Source organism: Ascaphus truei, chromosome 4 (genome assembly GCF_040206685.1).
Source record: "Ascaphus truei isolate aAscTru1 chromosome 4, aAscTru1.hap1, whole genome shotgun sequence".
Taxonomy (NCBI): Eukaryota; Metazoa; Chordata; class Amphibia; order Anura; family Ascaphidae; genus Ascaphus; species Ascaphus truei.
The window spans coordinates 3320231-3339191 of record NC_134486.1 but is presented as its reverse complement, the minus strand read 5'-3'; the positions used below and the strand labels follow the sequence as shown (position 1 = coordinate 3339191).

The window sequence follows — 18961 nt, the reverse complement described above, 5'->3', positions numbered from 1 at the left end:
ATAAACGAGTAAGCATAAAGTCAGATATGAAATAATTTTTCCTATAAAGTTAACTGTATATGTGATGTATTTTTATAACTTTTAACCATTACCTCTCCTCTCCCTCTAAAAGGTGTCTCAATTTGAACCCTGATCTATAGCCTCTCATTTTAAAGAATGCAACTGTAGGCAATCCAGATTTTATTTTTTAAGCAGTAGCTATTGTCAAATTCATGATATATATATATATTTAAATCTCAAGCTGCTGATGTTTTAAATACCATCATTCTTTATGTCGTATATTGTTCACGTCATAGGATTTGCATATGAACAAAAGAGAGGATAATTTATATGATTTTCCATAACACACCTGTCTATATGCGGACTCTGCCTATTTTGTTAATTGCAACATTACCTTGTGTGTGTTGTTTTGTTATTTATCCTTGAACATTTCTTGCCGATATGACTCCATTCATATTGTATTGTGTTTTGGTGCTGTCTACTCATTGCTACACATAGCAACATGTTACTTCATGAATATTCATGTAGAGAGGGATATACCCCTCCTCTTTACATTTTCCAGCATAACTATTGGATAGCTTTATTTTGAGCCTGTTTGGGAACTAAGTATTAATGTGATAAGCTGCTACTCTGCAGTGTTTTGTGGTGAAGCTAATTAGCATTGTTAGTATATTATGGACACTGGCCCCTCATGTTCTGATAGGGCTTTACACTCGTGTTCATACTAGCATTTTTGTTTACCGTATACTGTCCGTTTCATTCACATGGGGACTCTCTTATTTATGGTTTATTAGTTGTCATTTTATGCATTTCGTCAGTTTTTAGCTTGTAAAAAAGTTGTATACGTTTTAGTTGTGTTATAGTTAAGTTTATGTGGATATTTCCCATTTGGTCTGGAATAATTTGGTATTGGTGGTATTAGTTATTTAACTGGTACTTTATGTATATATTACAGTTTACAATGAGTGCAAGCTTTAGGGACTTTTAGTGATAACCTCTTGTCACTTATCAGTGTTCTCTTACGATACTTCCCTATGCGCCGTTGATTTCTTTCTTTTGTAGTTGGTGAGCAAAGTGTTTTTGTGTTTATTTTATATGCGGATGCCAAGACAGTGGTGAAAAACAAAAAAAATTGTGCCGATACTAAATTATAGTGGCTAAAAGCGCTCTCCTTGTGCTTTTATTAATGAAATGTTTAAGTCTCTCCAAACTTAGGTGCAGCTTATACAGTCTACCAAGGAGAAAACAAAGCAGCATCATCGCAAGAAAAAAGTGCCGGCACCACCGTAAACAGCTAACAAAGACAAAGAATCATCAAGCCAGTGTTTTTGACCAACAGTTCGTGTATCTAGGCACAATAATCCTAGAACATTTAACCACCGAGGAATTAAGACTTCAGGCAAGGCCCGGTCTTAAACAAACAATTTGTTTTTTCAGGACTCAATATTATTTTTTTATGCTTTAGAGTGTGTTTTTAAGATGTATGCCCCGCTAGGCAAGATCAGCCTCCGCCATCCAGATGATAACAAGGGATGATCAGTTTTGAAATATTTGTAATGTTTATTGTTTTGTAAGGTCACATCATTTTGCAGACAATCATACAATCTCGCACAATGCTACACAGGTTAATGGGTCACAAGGGAATATATACAATGAATCCCTGCCATACTCTAGTGGCCCCCAATGACGTAAGAGAGAATTACATTTAACCCCTTGAGTAGGGATACCTTACACTAATGCCGAATTTAAAAAATGAAATGTTAATTTGAATTTGTTTACAGGGAACGTTTCTAAACTTTTAAACCGAATTCCACTGGTAAATGAGGTTCCTGTAGGTGGATTTTACACTGGGAACAACAATCAATTTATGGGTCAGGTGCCTCCACCAACTAATGAAATTTGTGTAAAAATGTATTTATAGCCCTGAACTAAAAATGTATAGGGAGGATATGGCCTTAATTTTATCCATTAATTTACTTAAGAACAGGTACAGATTAGATTAATGGCCCTACAGAATAGAATGGCTCTGGACTATATTTTAGCGTATGTGCCCTCTTTAAAGAGCAATGTTGTGTTTTTATTAGAGATCAAAGTGGTAAGATTGAGCATGAGCTAGAGAAGATCGCAGAGAAAAAGGAGAGATTAAGGAAAGGAGGAGATGAGAGGTGGGGTCTGTTAGGAATTACCAAATTGGTTGGTTTCCTAGAAGCGAAACTGATGAATGAATTTGTCTGTGTGTTTGCAGTTCTGATTGTTTTGTATGACTGTGTCATGTGCAGTAAATCCATACTGCAAAGGTGTGTAACACCCTCTACCCAGGCCATGCCACTGATCACAGACGACTCCACAAAAGATGCAATCTCAGAAGGAAAAGTCAGTCCTCCTCAATGGAATACAGATGAAGCTGTATATGAGGCGGATATGATAGCCAGCAGCTCTGTGAGTTTCCAGAACTATCAAAGTCATGCAAATTTGGGCCCTCCAGACCAGTGCAACGCTTCTGGAGTTTTATCTGAATTATCCTTAAAAGACTATGTTTTAAGAATAAAAAGAGAGGACTGTGAAAATTGAGATAATGTGTGTGGCTCAGGCTATATGAAGACAGACTATCATCACCTCCATCTTGGCGCAGTAGCAATTTTGAGTGTTTGAATGTACGTATATTTGTGTATGATGTGTGAATGTTTGATTCTGCAGAGTATCGCTTCGAGATGTAACCCGCCCTTGTGTAATTCCTACGAGTCATGTAATAAATTGAAAATGCAATCGTAAGAGGTTTTTCCTGCCTTAGATATTTCTGCTGACCTTAGGTTCTGTTATCTGACAGATACAGTAACACACAGGGTTAAACCTTAAAGTCAGCAGGTCAAGAGGCCCACATTATGGTAAATTATAGGATAAGAATATAGCGTATGCAGCATATTTAGGTATCAATATGTCTTTTTGTATAGGTCATCATATAGTTTTTATCTCTAAGCCAGTCCCCTTAAAGGGCGTATTACTCATTTTTGAAATGTATAAAAATGTGATACCAAGCAATATGTTGGCAGAGGCCTGAGTTCTTTTTTTAATTCTTTTCTCTCAAATTGAACCATGGTGCTGATAAACTCATGTTGTTACTTTTGAACCCTTGACTCATTGATTTTATTTCTACGCTTTCACATTTGATTAACCCCAACGGACCAGAAAAGACTTTGCACATTGACAGAAGGATTGGGGCTGGCAATATGTGCCCTTGCAAAAGGACTACATTTTAAAAGACAATCTTCTGGTGCTTTGCACCTTTCTTGACATTACCCCCTGTTCCTATACCCGTAAGTGTAATTATTAAGTGTATTATGCAGTTGTCGTGTGTTTGCCTATCAAGAGAATAAATCTCAGTTTATTTTGCTCAACCTGTTCTGCTCAATTGGGATCCACAAAACATAAATGTGTTATTAAGTGCGTCTCCCGTGACAAGGGGGTGTGGAGAAAGGAGGGGGAGTGGTGTGGAGGAAGAGGGGGGTGTGGAGGAAGGGGTGTTTGGAGGGAGGAGGGGGTGTGTGGAGGGAGGAGGGGTGTGTAGAGGGAGAAAGGGGGTGGCCTGGTATTAAAGGGGTTGCACCCCATTTGGCCACCCCTGACCGCACCAGGGAGACAAGGGGTTAACTGGACTGAGGTCCAGAAATGTGATTTAACCCTTGTTATGACATGTAAATGTATGTTCCCCTGTCCCATTGTAATGTCTGGGTTAATTAGTGTCTGCATCACACACACACTAGAATCCATCCGGGAGCACAAGGGTTAATAGTCCTTTAATGATTATAGCTCTTCCGTAGGTCATAGCAAGTCGCTTTTTGGACCATATGGTGTCCCAGTTCTGGCAATGAGAACTGGGAAGTTTGGTTCTGCTAGACCCAATAGAACCGGATATTTTAATACGTTTATGTTTTATGTTTAATACTGTGTCCCAAGGTATGGACCAAGACTCAGAGAAATTCCTTTGCCTACCAGGATAACAGATGGCCCTAGAGGCGCCCCGATGTCTAGGATTTAAGTATTGTGCAAAGGGTTTTGTCACCCTCCCTGATGATTTAAAGGCGGAGGAGGCTCAAACCAGAGCAGTCTCCAAGTGTCCCAGTTACCACCTTCCAACAAAGGTTATCTTGCTAGAGATCCAGATGGGCAAACTGGCTGGCATTCCATTTGGCTATGGGGGGCTACAGAAATGAGAACCCAGAGTTCTACTGCGCCTGTGCCAGCTAGCAGGGGGGCCTGTCCTAAAATGTGTTCCCCAATCAAAGATTGGCTGGAGATAATTGAAAACCAATCACAGGTACTTAATGTTACAGATAGAGGGACAAAAGGTTTATAAACTGCTGTTCCCCATATATCCTTTGTTAGTCTTCATGCAAAGTCTTTGTCTTCGTTTGCTGAGATGGTTTCCTGATATCATCTGAATGATTACCATCTTGATTGCTGAGAAGAAATGCCATGCAATGTCTTGGGCTGATTGCTGTATGAAACTGCCAGTCCAGATGGGACTGTGTTCATTATTTTCATCTTTTAAGTAAGTTTCTATACTTTGCTGTTATTTGTAAATGTTTCTGTGTTTACCTTTATCAAGGAATAAATTATATTTTATCATATCTAAGTCTCGTCCCAGTTCAAACCCAGGTATATATATATTTATATATAGTTTTGGTGTAAATTACAGCCTGTCATAAGCTACCGTGACAGGGTGTGTGGAGGGAGGAGGGGTGTGTGGAGGGAGGAGGGGTGTGTGGAGGGAGGAGGGGGTGGTGTGGAGGGAGGAGGGGGTGGTGTGGAGGGAGGAGGGGGTGGTGTGGAGGGAGGAGGGGGGGTGTGGAGGGAGGAGGGTGTGTGTGGAGGAAGGAGGGGGGGTGTGGAGGAAGGAGGGGGGGTGTGGAGGAAGGAGGGGTGTGTGGAGGGAGGAGGGGGTGTGTGTGGAGGGGGTGTGTGGAGGAAGGAGGGGGGTGTGGAGGAAGGAGGGTTGTGTGGAGGGAGGAGGGGGTGTGTGGAGGAAGGAGGGGGTGTGTGGAGGAAGGAGGGGTGTGTGGAGGGAGGAGGGTTTGGCCGGAGCAGCACCCCCACACCCTCACAGGGGCGACGCGCGGGACTCTGACCTTCTGTGCCAGTGAGAAGGAGTTGGCGTCCGTGATGGCGGGGTCGGTGTTGGGCATGGCACACACCATGGTGACGCCCCCGGCAAGAGCAGCCGCGGTGCCAGAGGAGAAGTCCTCCTTGTGGGTGGCTCCAGGCTCCCGCAGGTGCACATGGACATCGATTAGACCTGGGGGGGGAGGGGAGAGTAACATTGATCAGACCTGGGCGGGTGGGGGGGGGAGAGTAACATTGATCAGACCTGGGCGGGTGGGGGGGGGGGAGAGTAACATTGATCAGACCTGGGGGGGGTGGGGAGAGGAGGAGAGTAACATCGATCAGACCTGGAGAGGGTGGGACGGGGGGGACGAGAGTAACATCGATCAGACCAGGAAGGGGGGGGGAGGGACGAGAGTAACATCGATCAGACCTGGAGGGGGGGGGGAGGAGAGTAACATCGATCAGACCTGGAGGGGGGGGGGGGGGGGAGAGTAACATCAATCAGACCTGGAGGGGGGGGGGGAAGGAGAGTAACATCGATCAGACCTGGAAGGGGGGGGGGGGGAGGAGAGTAACATCGATCAGACCTGGAGGGGGTCGGGGGGGAGGAGAGTAACATCGCGGGGCGAGGGGGCGCAGGGCGAGAGACGCGCTCGGGGGCAGACCCCCTCCCCCCAGACCGGGTGCAGGGGCAGACCCCCCGATCTCACCTGGCAGTCTGATGAGTTTCTGGGAGGTCATACAGTCCACGTGAGTCTTCACAGGCGGCGCGGCTCCGACCTGACGCAGAGCCTGGGAGTGGGGAAAGCAGACGGTAACACAACTCCTGAGAGGTGTGACCTGTTCCCAGGATCTCTGTCTCTCTCATTCTGTGCTTTATATTTTATGATATATGTCTTTCTTACTAGCTCTGATATATATTTTTCTTAGTTATTTATCTTCTGGAGAAATCAGTGCGTTCACTTAGCAAAAAGCCAGTTAGCTAAGACAAGTGATTTATCTCTCTTTGTTCTGAGGGTATAAGAATGACTGGACACAGCATAAGCCGCTACCTTCTTCTGATGGTGTTACATTGAATAGAAGCATCTAATAATCTAAGGCTGCGTCCATGGTGCCTTCTCCCGTGCGGGGGCGTCGGCCAGTGACGTCACCGAGCTGGTTCGCCCTCATTGGGCGAACCATTCACGTGACCGGTCCTGCGCTCCGGCGAGCGCCAAATCTAAATTTTGTATAAGACCTACGCTTCCGCACGCTTGCAGAAGCGTAGGCGAGCCCCTACTAAAGCCGCTCTCATTGCGGCTGTAGGGGCTCACTGGCAAGCACCAGCACGCCTCAGCGCGTAAGCGCTGACCATGCCCGAGGCCTAATAATCAATAATGTGTCCTTGCTACATAAAACGCTGAAGTTGATTGAAGAAATAAAACCACTTGATTTGAACCCGATTCCTGAGAATACCATCGCAAAGACTTTTCTAACAAGATGAACACAATAACACCCTGCTGCAAATACCAATCCCTATACACCCTAACACCCTGCTGCAAATACCTCTCCCTATACACCCTTACATCCCGCTGCTAATACCTCTCCCTATACACCCTAACATCCCGCTGCTAATACCTCTCCCTATACACCAACACCCTGCTGCAAATACCTCTCCCTATACACCCTTACATCCCGCTGCTAATACCTCTCCCTATACACCCTAACATCCCCCTGCTAATACCTCTCCCTATACACCCAAACACCCTGCTGCTAATACCTCTCCCTATACACCCTAACATCCTGCTACTAATACCTCTCCCTATACACCCTAACATCCCGCTGCTAATACCCCTCCCTATACACCCTAACATCCCGCTGCTAATACCTCTCCCTATACACCCTAACATCCCGCTGCTAATACCTTTCCCTATACACCCTAACATCCCGCTGCTAATACCTCTCCCTATACACCCTAACATCCCGCTGCTAATACCTCCCCCTATACACCCTAACATCCCGCTGCTAATACCCCTCCCTATACTCCCTAACATCCCGCTGCTAATACCTCTCCCTATACACCCTAACATCCCACTGCTAATACCTCTCCCTATACACCCTAACATCCTGCTGCTAATACCTCTCCCTATACACCCTAACATCCCGCTGCTAATACCTCTCCCTATACACCCTAACACCCCGCTGCTAATACCTCTCCCTATACACCCTAACATCCCGCTGCTAATACCTCTCTCTATACACCCTAACATCCCCGCTGCTAATACCTCTCCCTATACACCCTAACATCCTGCTGCTAATACCTCTCTCTATACACCCTAACACCCCGCTGCTAATACCTCTCCCCATACACCCTAACACCCCGCTGCTAATACCTCTCCCTATACACCCTAACATCCTGCTGCTAATACCTCTCCCTATACACCCTAACACACCGCTGCTAATACCTCTCCCTATACACCCTTACATCCCGCTGCTAATACCTCTCCTTATACACCCTAACATCCCGCTGCTAATACCTCTCCCTATACACCCTAACATCCCGCTGCTAATACCTCTCCCTATACACCCTAACATCCCGCTGCTAATACCTCTCCCTATACACCCTAACACCCCGCTGCTAATACCTCTCCCTATACACCCTAACACCCCGCTGCTAATACCTCTCCCTATAAACCCTAACATCCCGCTGCTAATACCTCTCCCTATACACCCTAACACCCCGCTGCTAATACCTCTCCCTATACACCCTAACATCCCGGTGCTAATACCTCTCCCTATACACCCTAACATCCCGCTACTAATACCTCTCCCTATACACCCTAACATCCCGCTGCTAATACCTCTCCCTATACACCCTGCTGCTAATACCTCTCCCTATACACCCTAACATCCCGCTGCTAATACCTCTCCCTATACACCCTAACATCCCACTGCTAATACCTCTCCCTATACACCCTAACATCCCGCTTCTAATACCTCTCCCTATACACCCTAACATCCTGCTGCTAATACCTCTCCCTATACACCCTAACATCCCACTGCTAATACCTCTCCCTATACACCCTAACATCCCGCTTCTAATACCTCTCCCTATACACCCTAACACCCTGCTGCTAATACCTCTCCCTATACACCCTAACATCCCGCTGCTAATACCTCTCCTTATACACCCTAACATCCCGCTGCTAATACCTCTCCCTATACACCCTAACACCCCGCTGCTAATACCTCTCCTTATACACCCTAACATGCCGCTGCTAATACCCCTCCCTATACACCCTAACATCCCGGTGCTAATACCTCTCCCTATACACCCTAACATCCCGCTGCTAATACCTCTCCCTATACACCCTAACATCCCACTGCTAATACCTCTCCCTATACACCCTAACACCCCGCTGCTAATACCCCTCCCTATACAGCCTAACACCCTGCTGCTAATACCTCTCCCTATACACCCTAACACCCCGCTGCTAATACCCCTCCCTATACAGCCGAGGTCCGAGCTGCCCCCTCACCTCCACGAAGAGTTTGGTGCACTTTATGTCTATGATGAGCGGCACGGAGTAATCCACAGCGAGCCGGCGGGTGCGGTACCCGCGGGTGACGAAGGAGGAGAGGCGGCGCCCCCCCGCGTTACGCATGGACAGGTTGATAACCAGGTCAAAGTGATTCTCGGCCAGATGGTCCATGATGCTCCACTGCTTCTCCCTCAGGACCCCGTCACTGTCCGGCTCCTCAAAGGGCCAGTCCATCGCCTTCACCTGCACAAGAGGGGGGTCAGCGGGGCGTCACAAGGCCGGAGACAGAGTGGTGGGGTCAGCGGGGGGTCACAAGGTCGGAGACAGAGTGGTGGGGTCAGCGGGGCATCACAAGGTCGGAGATAGAGTGGTGGGGTCAGCGGGCGTCACAAGGCCGGAGATAGAGGGGTGGGGTCAGCAGGGCATCACAAGGTCGGAGATAGAGTGGTGGGGTCAGCGGGTCGGAGACAGAGTGGTGGGGTCAGCGGGCACCACAAGGCCGGGGGGGGGGGGGGGGGAGGGCGAGATGTAAATTAGTACAACATCGCACGGGACTGCAGGGGGGCATTGTGATGTGATGGGGGGGCACTGTGATGTGTTGGGGGGGGGGGGCACTGTGATGTGTTGGGGGGGGGGGCACTGTGACGGTACGGCGTAGCCGGCCTTCATTAAAAAAGGTGGAGCCCGGCTGGCTGCCCCTGAAGCCGTATGGCAAGGGCTGAGTGTCAGCTCTTGGGTCTAATATTGTACCTTACAGTGTTGCCCTGTAATTCTGTGCCCCTTATACTGTCCCCCAAAGGGTTATAAACTAGGTACCGGGTGTGTGGGGGTAACTGTGTAAGCCCAGTGGGCTAGTTAATGCATTCTCTGTGTAGTCCCTTTGCCTCATGGGCCCGTAGCTGCCTGTGCAGCTTATAAGTGGGTTGCCTTGTATGGGTGGCCCCTTATGAGAAATAGCTGCAGGGCAGAGACTTCTGGAACGTGAGGGGGATATTTGGGGGCAAACAGGGTTAACCTGTATTGCTTGCCAGCAAGGTATTAGAGCTGGTGTCTTAGAGCAGGTTTTAGAGCTCCGTGCGCAGACCCCATGTTTTAAGTCCAAATGGTAGAGTGCAAGCTCTGGGGATCAAATGTTAGTTTTTCTGGGTTTTAAAACTGCATTGTGTGTTTGTGCTGTGAGCGGGACTGCATACCGGACAAAAGGCAGCCAGATGTGAATTAGCATTTCATTGCCACCAGCTCAGGTATCTATAGGGATTCCCTGTGTTAATTGCATAAGATATGCAGGTTTTGGCACAGGGTGAGGGGGAAAAGGCTGTGAACAGGATATCTGAATTAGAAAGCCCTTTGTTTCACGTAGACTAAGGGGAGCCAGGACCCCAAGGGTATGGGGCTAGCCAGGAAAACAGTTCCTGGAGTTCAAATGCATAAGCACGATTTCCATTGGCAAGTTTTGAATTCTTCCCTCCTATGATTGCATGCACAATCACAATCCATGCTCTAATTGACTGCCAGCCCCCCACAATGTATTAGATATGGAGCAATCCCTATATACGGAAGAGCAGTGAAGCAGATAACTTTTCCTGTAGGAGATTTGAAGACAAGCAGCTGCTGGCGGGTCTCTCAAAGGTGCTTCTGAAGTGAAAGAGCTATTCACACAAGGAAGCATGGAGAGGCCCAGCCAGCAGGCTGGATTTCGGTCCAGGCCAAGGGTCCTAACAAGGTAAGTATTTGCTGAAGCAGGCGCCTTGCAACTAGGAAAGCCTAGTTTTTACCCACATACCCCAATAAGTGTGTATATTCTCTGTATTTTGTATCTGTGTGTTTCCGAGGCCTTATCCAAATAAACCTCATTTTATTTCATTACTGGGTTTTGCATATTGACTGATCCGTTAAATGTAAATGGTGTTAAAAGTCCCGGGATACCGTGACAGGTACAAGGAGCAATGTGGGGGTTCAAGGAGCAAGTAATGGGGGTACAAGGAGCGAGTAATGGGGGTACAAGGAGTGAGTAATGGGGGTACAAGGAGTGAGTAATGGGGGTAAAAGGTCACAGGTGGGTCACCTTGATGCCATGCTCGGTGTAGAAGTCGGCGGTGCCCAGGCTGGCGTACAGACTGTATCCCAGGCTCTCGAGGGCCCGAACCGTGGGCAGCAACTCGCTCTTATTCTGCAGGACAGAGCAGTGCTTAGCTCGTGTTCGGGGGTATAGACTGTCCCCCAACACTGCCAGGGGGGCAGGACAGCAATGAAGGGTGTTACATACACACACAGGGGGTCTCGCCATGTAATGTCAGGGTGACACACACACACACACACAGGGGGTCTCGCCATGTAATGTCAGGGTCACACACACACACAGAGTGTCTCGCCATGTAATGTCAGGGTGACTCACACACAGGGGGTGTCTCGCCATGTAATGTCAGGGTGACACACACACACACACACACACACACACAGGGGGTCTCGCCATGTAATGTCAGGGTGACACACACACACACAGGGTGTCTCGCCATGTAATGTCAGGGTCACACACACACACGGAGTGTCTCGCCATGTAATGTCAGGGTGACACACACACACACACACACACACACACACACACACACACACACACAGGGGGTCTCGCCATGTAATGTCAGGGTGACACACACACACACAGGGTGTCTCGCCATGTAATGTCAGGGTGACACACACAGGGGGTTTCGCCATGTAATGTCAGGGTGACACACACACAGGGTGTCTCGCCATGTAATGTCAGGGTGACACACACATAGGGGGTCTCGCCATGTAATGTCAGGGTGACACACACACACACACACACACACACACACAGACACACACGTAATGTCAGGGTGACACACACACACGGTGTCTCGCCATGTAATGTCAGGGTGTCACACACACACACAGGGGGTTTTGTCATGTAATATCAGGGTGTTACACACACAGGGGGTCTCCGCATCTCAGGGGGTCTCGCCATGTAATGTCAGGGTGACACACACACAGGGGGTCTCGCCATGTAATGTCAGGGTGACACACACAGGGGGTCTCGCCATGTAATGTCAGGGTGACACACACAGGGGGTCTCCGCCTCTCAGGGGGTCTCACCATGTAATGTCAGGGTGTTACACACACACACAGGGGGTCTCCGCCTCTCAGGGGGTCTCACCATGTAATGTCAGGGTGACACACACAGGGGGTCTCACCATGTAATGTCAGGGTGTTACACACACACAGGGGGTCTCCGCCTCTCAGGGGGTCTCACCATGTAATGTCAGGGTGTTACACACACACAGGGGGTCTCCGCCTCTCAGGGGGTCTCACCTTGTAGCTGCCGATGGTCAGCAGGATATTTTTCTGCGGGATCTTGAAGCCGGTACTTAGCATGGCTTTCAGATACGCCTCATACCTGTTCTCCCCGAAGCAGGCAACCTCCCCCGTACTGGTCATCTCCACCCCCAGAACCACGTCCGCTCCGGCCAAGCGGGAGAAGGAGAACTGGGGGACCTGGGAAGGGGAGAGACGGGGCTCAGTACAGGGGGGCGGGAGGAGGGTCTCAGTACGGGGGGGGGGGCAGATAGAGGATAGAGGCGGAGAGGCTCAGTATTATGGGGGCAGATAGAGGGGGGAGGGGGAGAGGCTCAGTATTACAGGGGGCAGGGAGAGGGGGGAGAGGGAGAGGCTCTCAGTACGGGGGGGGGGGGGGGCAGGAGAGCCACAGCACAGATGTCGGTCCCAGGCGGGTATACTGACCTCTCCCCCCCCCCCACTCACCTTTACTCCCACAATCCCGGTCCCGGTCATGAGTCCGACGGGCTCCACGTTCTCGCCCATGATGACCTGCGTGGCCAGAGCCACCAAATCCACACCGAGGGTCTTGGAGACGAAGGGGAAGGAACGCGAGACTCGGACGTTGCACTCTATCACCTTCAGCTGGTCATCCTGGGGAGAGGCCGGGGAGGAGAGGCCGGGTGAGGAGGAGGGGCGAGAGGGGCAGAGCGAGTCGCAGGGCGAGAGGAGGCGCAGAGCGAGGCGTCGGAGGGGCGAGAGGGGCAGAGCGAGTCGCAGGGCGAGAGGAGGCGCAGAGCGAGGCGCCGGGGCGAGAGGAGGCGCAGAGCGAGGCGCCGGGGCGAGAGGAAGCGCAGAGCGAGGCGCCGGGGCGAGAGGAGGCGCAGAGCGAGGCGCCGGGGCGAGAGGAGGCGCAGAGCGAGGCGCCGGGGCGAGAGGAGGCGCAGAGCGAGGCGCCGGGGCGAGAGGAGGAGGGGCGAGAGGGGCAGAGCGAGTCGCAGGGCGAGAGGAGGTGCAGAGCGAGGTGTCAGGGCGAGAGAAGGAGGGGCGAGAGGAGGAGGGGCGAGAAGGGCAGGGCGAGAGGAGGCGCAGAGCGAAGCGGTGGGCGAGAGGAGGCGCAGAGCGAGGCGCCGGGCGAGAGGAGGCGCAGAGCGAGGTGCCGGGGCGAGAGGGGCAGAGCGAGTCGCAGGGCGAGAGGAGGTGCAGAGCGAGGTGTCGGGGCGAGAGGGGCAGAGCGAGTCGCAGGGCGAGAGGAAGCGCAGAGCGAGGCGGTGGGCGAGAGGAGGCGCAGAGCGAGGCGCCGGGCGAGAGGAGGCGTAGAGCGAGGCGCCGGGGCGAAAGGAGGCGCAGAGCGAGGCGCCGGGGCGAGAGGAGGCGCAGAGCGAGGCGGTGGGCGAGATGAGGCGCAGAGCGAGGCGGTGGGCGAGAGGAAGCGACGGGCGAGAGGAGGCGCAGAGCGAGGCGCCGGGCGAGAGGAGGCGCACAGCGAGGCGCCGGGCGAGAGGAGGCGCAAAGCGAGGTGCCAGGGCGAGAGGAGGCGCAGAGCGGGGCGAGAGGAGGCGCAGAGCGAGGCGCCAGGAGGCGCAGAGAGAGGCGCCAGGGCGAGAGGAGGCGCTGAGCGAGGCGCAAGGGCGAGAGGAGGCGCAGAGCGAGGCGCAGAGCGAGAGGAGGCGCCGGGAGAGAGGAGGCGCCGGGAGAGAGGAGGCGCCGGGCGAGAGAAGGCGCCGGGCGAGAGAAGGCGCAGAGCGAGGCGCCGGGTGAGAGGCGGCGCAGAGCGAGGCGCCAGGCGAGAGGAGGCGCAGAGTGAGGCGCCAGGCGAGAGGAGGCGGAGCGAGGCGCCGGGTGAGAGGAGCAGAGAGGCTGACCCCTTCCCCCAGCGACAAGCCAACCTGTGCGACACCACAATGACAGCACCTGCCCCCCCCACCTGTACATTTGCCCCCCCCCCCCCGACAGGCGATCGATCCCCCATGTCTTCCCCCCCCACCCCCCCTCCGAGGACCAACAGCCCCAATGTTGGTCCCGTTCTCCTCTCAACCCCCCCTAGGACAGGCAGCACCCCGTGTTCCAGCCCCCCCTCTCACCCCTAGGACAGACGCCCCCCTCCCTGTCACCCTCCTCTTCTCCCTCCCCCAGGACAGACTGTGGAGAAAATGGGGGTAATCAGCGCATTAATAAAGGCAGTGTGCTCAGCTGATTACCCCTATTTCGTATTGGGGATGAAGGGGTTAATTTTATATGCTGTTCCCATGTACCATTCTCTCCTCTATGCATTGTTGTCCCCTTTTTGCAGGCTAGTCACTACCTGCAGTGCTGAATAACAGGAGCCGTTCCATCTAATTTAGGAACGGAGTGAGCCAGCACCCTGATTTTTGGTGTGCAGCCTCAGTGTAATGCCCCAAGCACACACACATAAAAAATACAACTTTGTCATAAGGGAAACATATATTTTTGATGAAGTGCCTTTCTGTTGCAGTTTTAAAATGTACAGGCAGGATGCTATTTTTTTCTGCCTGCCTTTGTAATGCATTAAGGAACAAATGTTATGCATACATGAGCCCCCTGTTGAGGTGATGCCTCTGGGTCTGGGGACGTGTGGGGGGATGAAAGACCCCAGAGTCTTAAAGTGTCACTTATTCAGGATGTTTCTGAGTAGCAGATCCTGCTACTCATCCTGGATATTTCACACCTTGGGACCAAACTCCAGACGTTGCGTCCCCAGAAATGAGTGGCCCCTTTTTACTTAGCAGTGCTACCAAGCTGCTTACTGAGCATGCTCAGAGTTACCTGAGCTGGCTGTAGGATTTGCCCATGTGACATGACAGGTTCTGATAGCAGGAAGATAATTCCTTGCCAATGGGATGAGGCTAATGTAAAACTCCAAGGGCCCCTGTCCTTAAAGAGGCCGGTACCCCTCATTACTGTGTTGTTGCTACCTGATTTGTTCAAGCGGATAAGACCTAAGTACAGCGGCTACGATTCCAGAACACAAGGAGTTAAAAACATCGCAACAAGGAAACTTGCCCTGCTTCAGGATTTCGTTAGCCCCGGGAATCCAAAGCGAACCCATAAAGAACCAGAAAAGACTTTGCACATTCACAGAAGGATTGGGGCTGGCAATTTATGCCCTTGCAAAAGGACTACATTTTAAAAGACAATCTTCTGGTGCTTTGCACCTTTCTGGACATTATCCCCTGTTGCTATACCAGTAAGTGTAATTATTAAGTGTATTCTGCAGTTGTCGTGTGTTTGCCTATCAAGGGAATAAATCTCAGTTTATTTTGCTCAACTTGTCCTGCTCAATCAGGATCCACAAAATATACTTTTGTTATTAAGTGCGTCCATCGTGACAGACGTCCCCCTCCGTGTCACCTTCCGCTCCTCCTTCCCCCAGGACAGAGGCCCCCCCCATGGCTCTTTCCTCATCCCTCCGCCAGGACAGACGCCCCCCATGTCTCCCTTCACCCCCAGGACAGACGTTGCCCCCCCCCTCTCTCTCCTCTCTCCTCCAGGACAGACTCCTGTCTCCCCGAGGACAGACTCCCACCCCTGTGTTTCCCCTCCCCCAGGACAGACTCCCCCCCGTGTCTCCCTCCTCCCCAGGACTGACTCCCCCCACTGTGTCTCCCTCCTCCCCAGGACAGACGCCCCCCCCCCGGTACCTTAGCGATGAGCTGCAGGTTAAACGGCCCGGTGACTTGCAGCTCCAGTCCCACTGCGTGCACGATGGCCTTAATCCTCTCCAGTGTTTTGGGGGTGATGTCCTGTGCGGGGGTGACCAGTGTGGCATCTCCAGAGTGCACCCCGGCATTCTCCACATGCTCAGAGATCGCCACGGCAACCACCACGCCATCACATGCCACGGCATCCACATCTATTTCCTGTCGGGGGGGGAGGAAGGAGAGACGTTAACCCGAGCGAGGCCAAAGGTCACTCACCGGGACAGACGCACCGGCCTGGTCAGCTCCACTGACCTTGGCTTCCTGGATGAATTTGGAGATGACCACAGGGTACTCATTGGACACAGCCACAGCGGTACTGAGTACCTTCTCCAAGTCGCCATCTTCATACGCCACGTTCATGGCGGCACCGCTCAGGACGTAGGACGGACGCACGACGCAGGGGTACCCAACCGTGCTGCAGAACTGCACCGCAGACTGAGGAGAGAAAGAACCATGTATACAACCCCCGGCAATCACCGCGGGCTGAGGAGAGACTGAACCATGTATACAACCCCCCGGCAATCACCGCAGGCTGAGAAGAGAGAACCATGTATACAACCCCCCGGCAATCACCGCAGGCTGAGAGACAGAACCACGTATACAACCCCCCAGCAATCACCGCAGGCTGAGGAGAGAGAACCAGGTATACAGCCCCCCGGCAATCACCGCAGGCTGAGGAGAGAGAACCATGTATACAACCCCCCGGCAATCACCGCAGGCTGAGAGACAGAACCACGTATACAACCCCCTAGCAATCACCGCAGGCTGAGGAGAGAGAACCAGGTATACAACCCCCCGGCAATCACCACAGGCTGAGGAGAGAGAACCAGGTATACAACCCCCCGGCAATCACCGCAGGCTGAGGAGAGAGAACCATGCATTCAACCCCCCGGCAATCACCGCAGGCTGAGGAGAGACAGAACCATGTATACACCCCCCGGCAATCACCGCAGGCTGAGGAGAGACACAACCATGTATACAACCCCCCGGCAATCACCGCAGGCTGAGAGTGAACCATGTATACAACCGCCCGGCAATCACCGCAATCTGAGGAGAACCATGTATACAACCGCCCGACAATCACCGCAGGCTGAGGAGAGAGAACCATGTATACAACCCCCCGGCAATCACCGCAGGCTGAGGAGAGACAGAACCATGTATACAACCCCCCGGCAATAACCGCAGGCTGAGGAGAGACAGAACCATGTATACAACCCCCGGCAATCACCGCAGGCTGAGGAGACCGAACCATGTATACCAGGGGTATACAACGGTCCAGCAATCACCACAGAGACCGAACCATGTATATAACCGCTCGGCAATCACGGCAGGCTGAGGGGACAGAACATGTATACAACCCCCGGCAATCACGGCAGGCTGAGAGACAGAACCATGTATACAACCCCCGGCAATCACCGCAGGCTGAGGAGACCGAACCATGTATACCAGGGGTATACAACCGTCCAGCAATCACCACAGAGACCGAACCATGTACATAACCGCTCGGCAATCACGGCAGGCTGAGGGGACAGAACATGTATACCAGGGGTGTCAACCGCATTTCAGATGCCAGGCCTGATTAGATTGCATTGTTCTTCATTCCCCCCCCCCCTCCCCTGTTGCCTGCTCCTCTCCTATTGGCCCAGCAAGCCTGGCGAGCGTTCCTGCGGCAGTCAGTGTGGCAGCGGTGTGGAAGAGGTTAACCCCGGTTAGCTACACCGGTATCACAGGAGCAGGTTATGTACAGGATTATCTGGGACTGGACCCGCCATGTTTGGCAGCTTTGCCCTTAGAGATGGCGTGCGCGAGAACAAGAACCGCGCAAGCAGCAAAGGATTCTGGGAGTGGGCACCTCCATGTCGGACAGCTCCTTCCACAGGGGCTGGCTGATCCCGATGGTGTCCAGCAGGCGGGAGAACTTGAAGCGGTTCTCTGCGGAGTCGATGGCGTCGGGAGACGTGCCCAGCACGCGGCACTGCTGGCGGTGCAGGGACATGGCGATGTTATTGGGGAGCTGGCCCCCCATAGACAGGATGATCCCCTCGGGGTTCTCCAGCTCGTAGATATCCATCACCACCTGGGAAAGGGGGACAGGGGGAGGCGCGCAGAGCGTTACAGGGGCCCCCACCTGGGAAAGGGGGACAGGGGGAGGCGCGCAGAGCGTTACAGGGGCCCCCACCTGGGAAAGGGGGACAGGGGGAGGCGCGCAGAGCGTTACAGGGGCCCCCACCTGGGAAAGGGGGACAGGGGGAGGCGCGCAGAGCGTTACGGGGGCCCCCACCTGGGAAAGGGGGACAGGGGGAGGCGCGCAGAGCGTTACGGGGGCCCCCACCTGGGAAAGGGAGACAGGGGGAGTGCGCGCAGAGCGTTACAGGGGCCCCCACCTGGGAAAGGGGGACAGGGGGAGTGCGCAGAGCGTTACAGGGGCCCCCACCTGGGAAAGGGGGAGAGGGGGAGGCGCGCAGAGCGTTACAGGGGCCCCCACCTGGGAAAGGGGGACAGGGGGAGTGCGCAGAGCGCTACAGGGGCCCCCACCTGGGAAAGGGGGAGGCGCGCAGAGCGTTACAGGGGCCCCCACCTGGGAAAGGGGGACAGGGGGAGCGCGCAGAGCGTTACAGGGGCCCCCACCTGGGAAAGGGGGAGGCGCGCAGAGCGTTACAGGGGCCCCCATCTGGGAAAGGGGGACAGGGGGAGGCGCGCAGAGCGTTACAGGGGCCCCCACCCGGGAAAGGGGGACAGGGGGAGGCGCGCAGAGCGTTACAGGGGCCCCCACCTGGGAAAGGGGGACAGGGGGAGGCGCGCAGAGCGTTACAGGGGCCCCCACCTGGGAAAGGGGGACAGGGGGAGGCGCGCAGAGCGTTACGGGGGCCCCCACCTGGGAAAGGGGGACAGGGGGAGGCGCGCAGAGCGTTACGGGGGCCCCCACCTGGGAAAGGGAGACAGGGGGAGTGCGCGCAGAGCGTTACAGGGGCCCCCACCTGGGAAAGGGGGACAGGGGGAGTGCGCAGAGCGTTACAGGGGCCCCCACCTGGGAAAGGGGGAGAGGGGGAGGCGCGCAGAGCGTTACAGGGGCCCCCACCTGGGAAAGGGGGACAGGGGGAGTGCGCAGAGCGCTACAGGGGCCCCCACCTGGGAAAGGGGGAGGCGCGCAGAGCGTTACAGGGGCCCCCACCTGGGAAAGGGGGACAGGGGGAGCGCGCAGAGCGTTACAGGGGCCCCCACCTGGGAAAGGGGGAGGCGCGCAGAGCGTTACAGGGGCCCCCATCTGGGAAAGGGGGACAGGGGGAGGCGCGCAGAGCGTTACAGGGGCCCCCACCCGGGAAA

General features: G+C 53.3%; 1 protein-coding gene across 5 annotated transcripts in view; it reads right to left on the bottom strand.

Annotated features, from left to right (window-relative positions):
- LOC142492494 (multifunctional protein CAD-like) overlaps nt 1-18961 on the bottom strand; it is a 204035-nt gene that overhangs the window by 95391 nt on the left and 89683 nt on the right. For all 5 annotated transcript variants that reach the window (XM_075595154.1, XM_075595157.1, XM_075595158.1 and 2 more), the window contains 9 exons: nt 17490-17714; nt 15890-16072; nt 15578-15796; nt 12402-12569; nt 11952-12134; nt 10690-10794; nt 8622-8867; nt 5814-5895; nt 5127-5293 (listed from right to left, as the gene is read on the bottom strand). In XM_075595154.1, the coding sequence (XP_075451269.1) occupies nt 5127-5293; nt 5814-5895; nt 8622-8867; nt 10690-10794; nt 11952-12134; nt 12402-12569; nt 15578-15796; nt 15890-16072; nt 17490-17714 (1578 nt within the window). The remainder of the gene's footprint in view (nt 1-5126; nt 5294-5813; nt 5896-8621; nt 8868-10689; nt 10795-11951; nt 12135-12401; nt 12570-15577; nt 15797-15889; nt 16073-17489; nt 17715-18961) is intronic.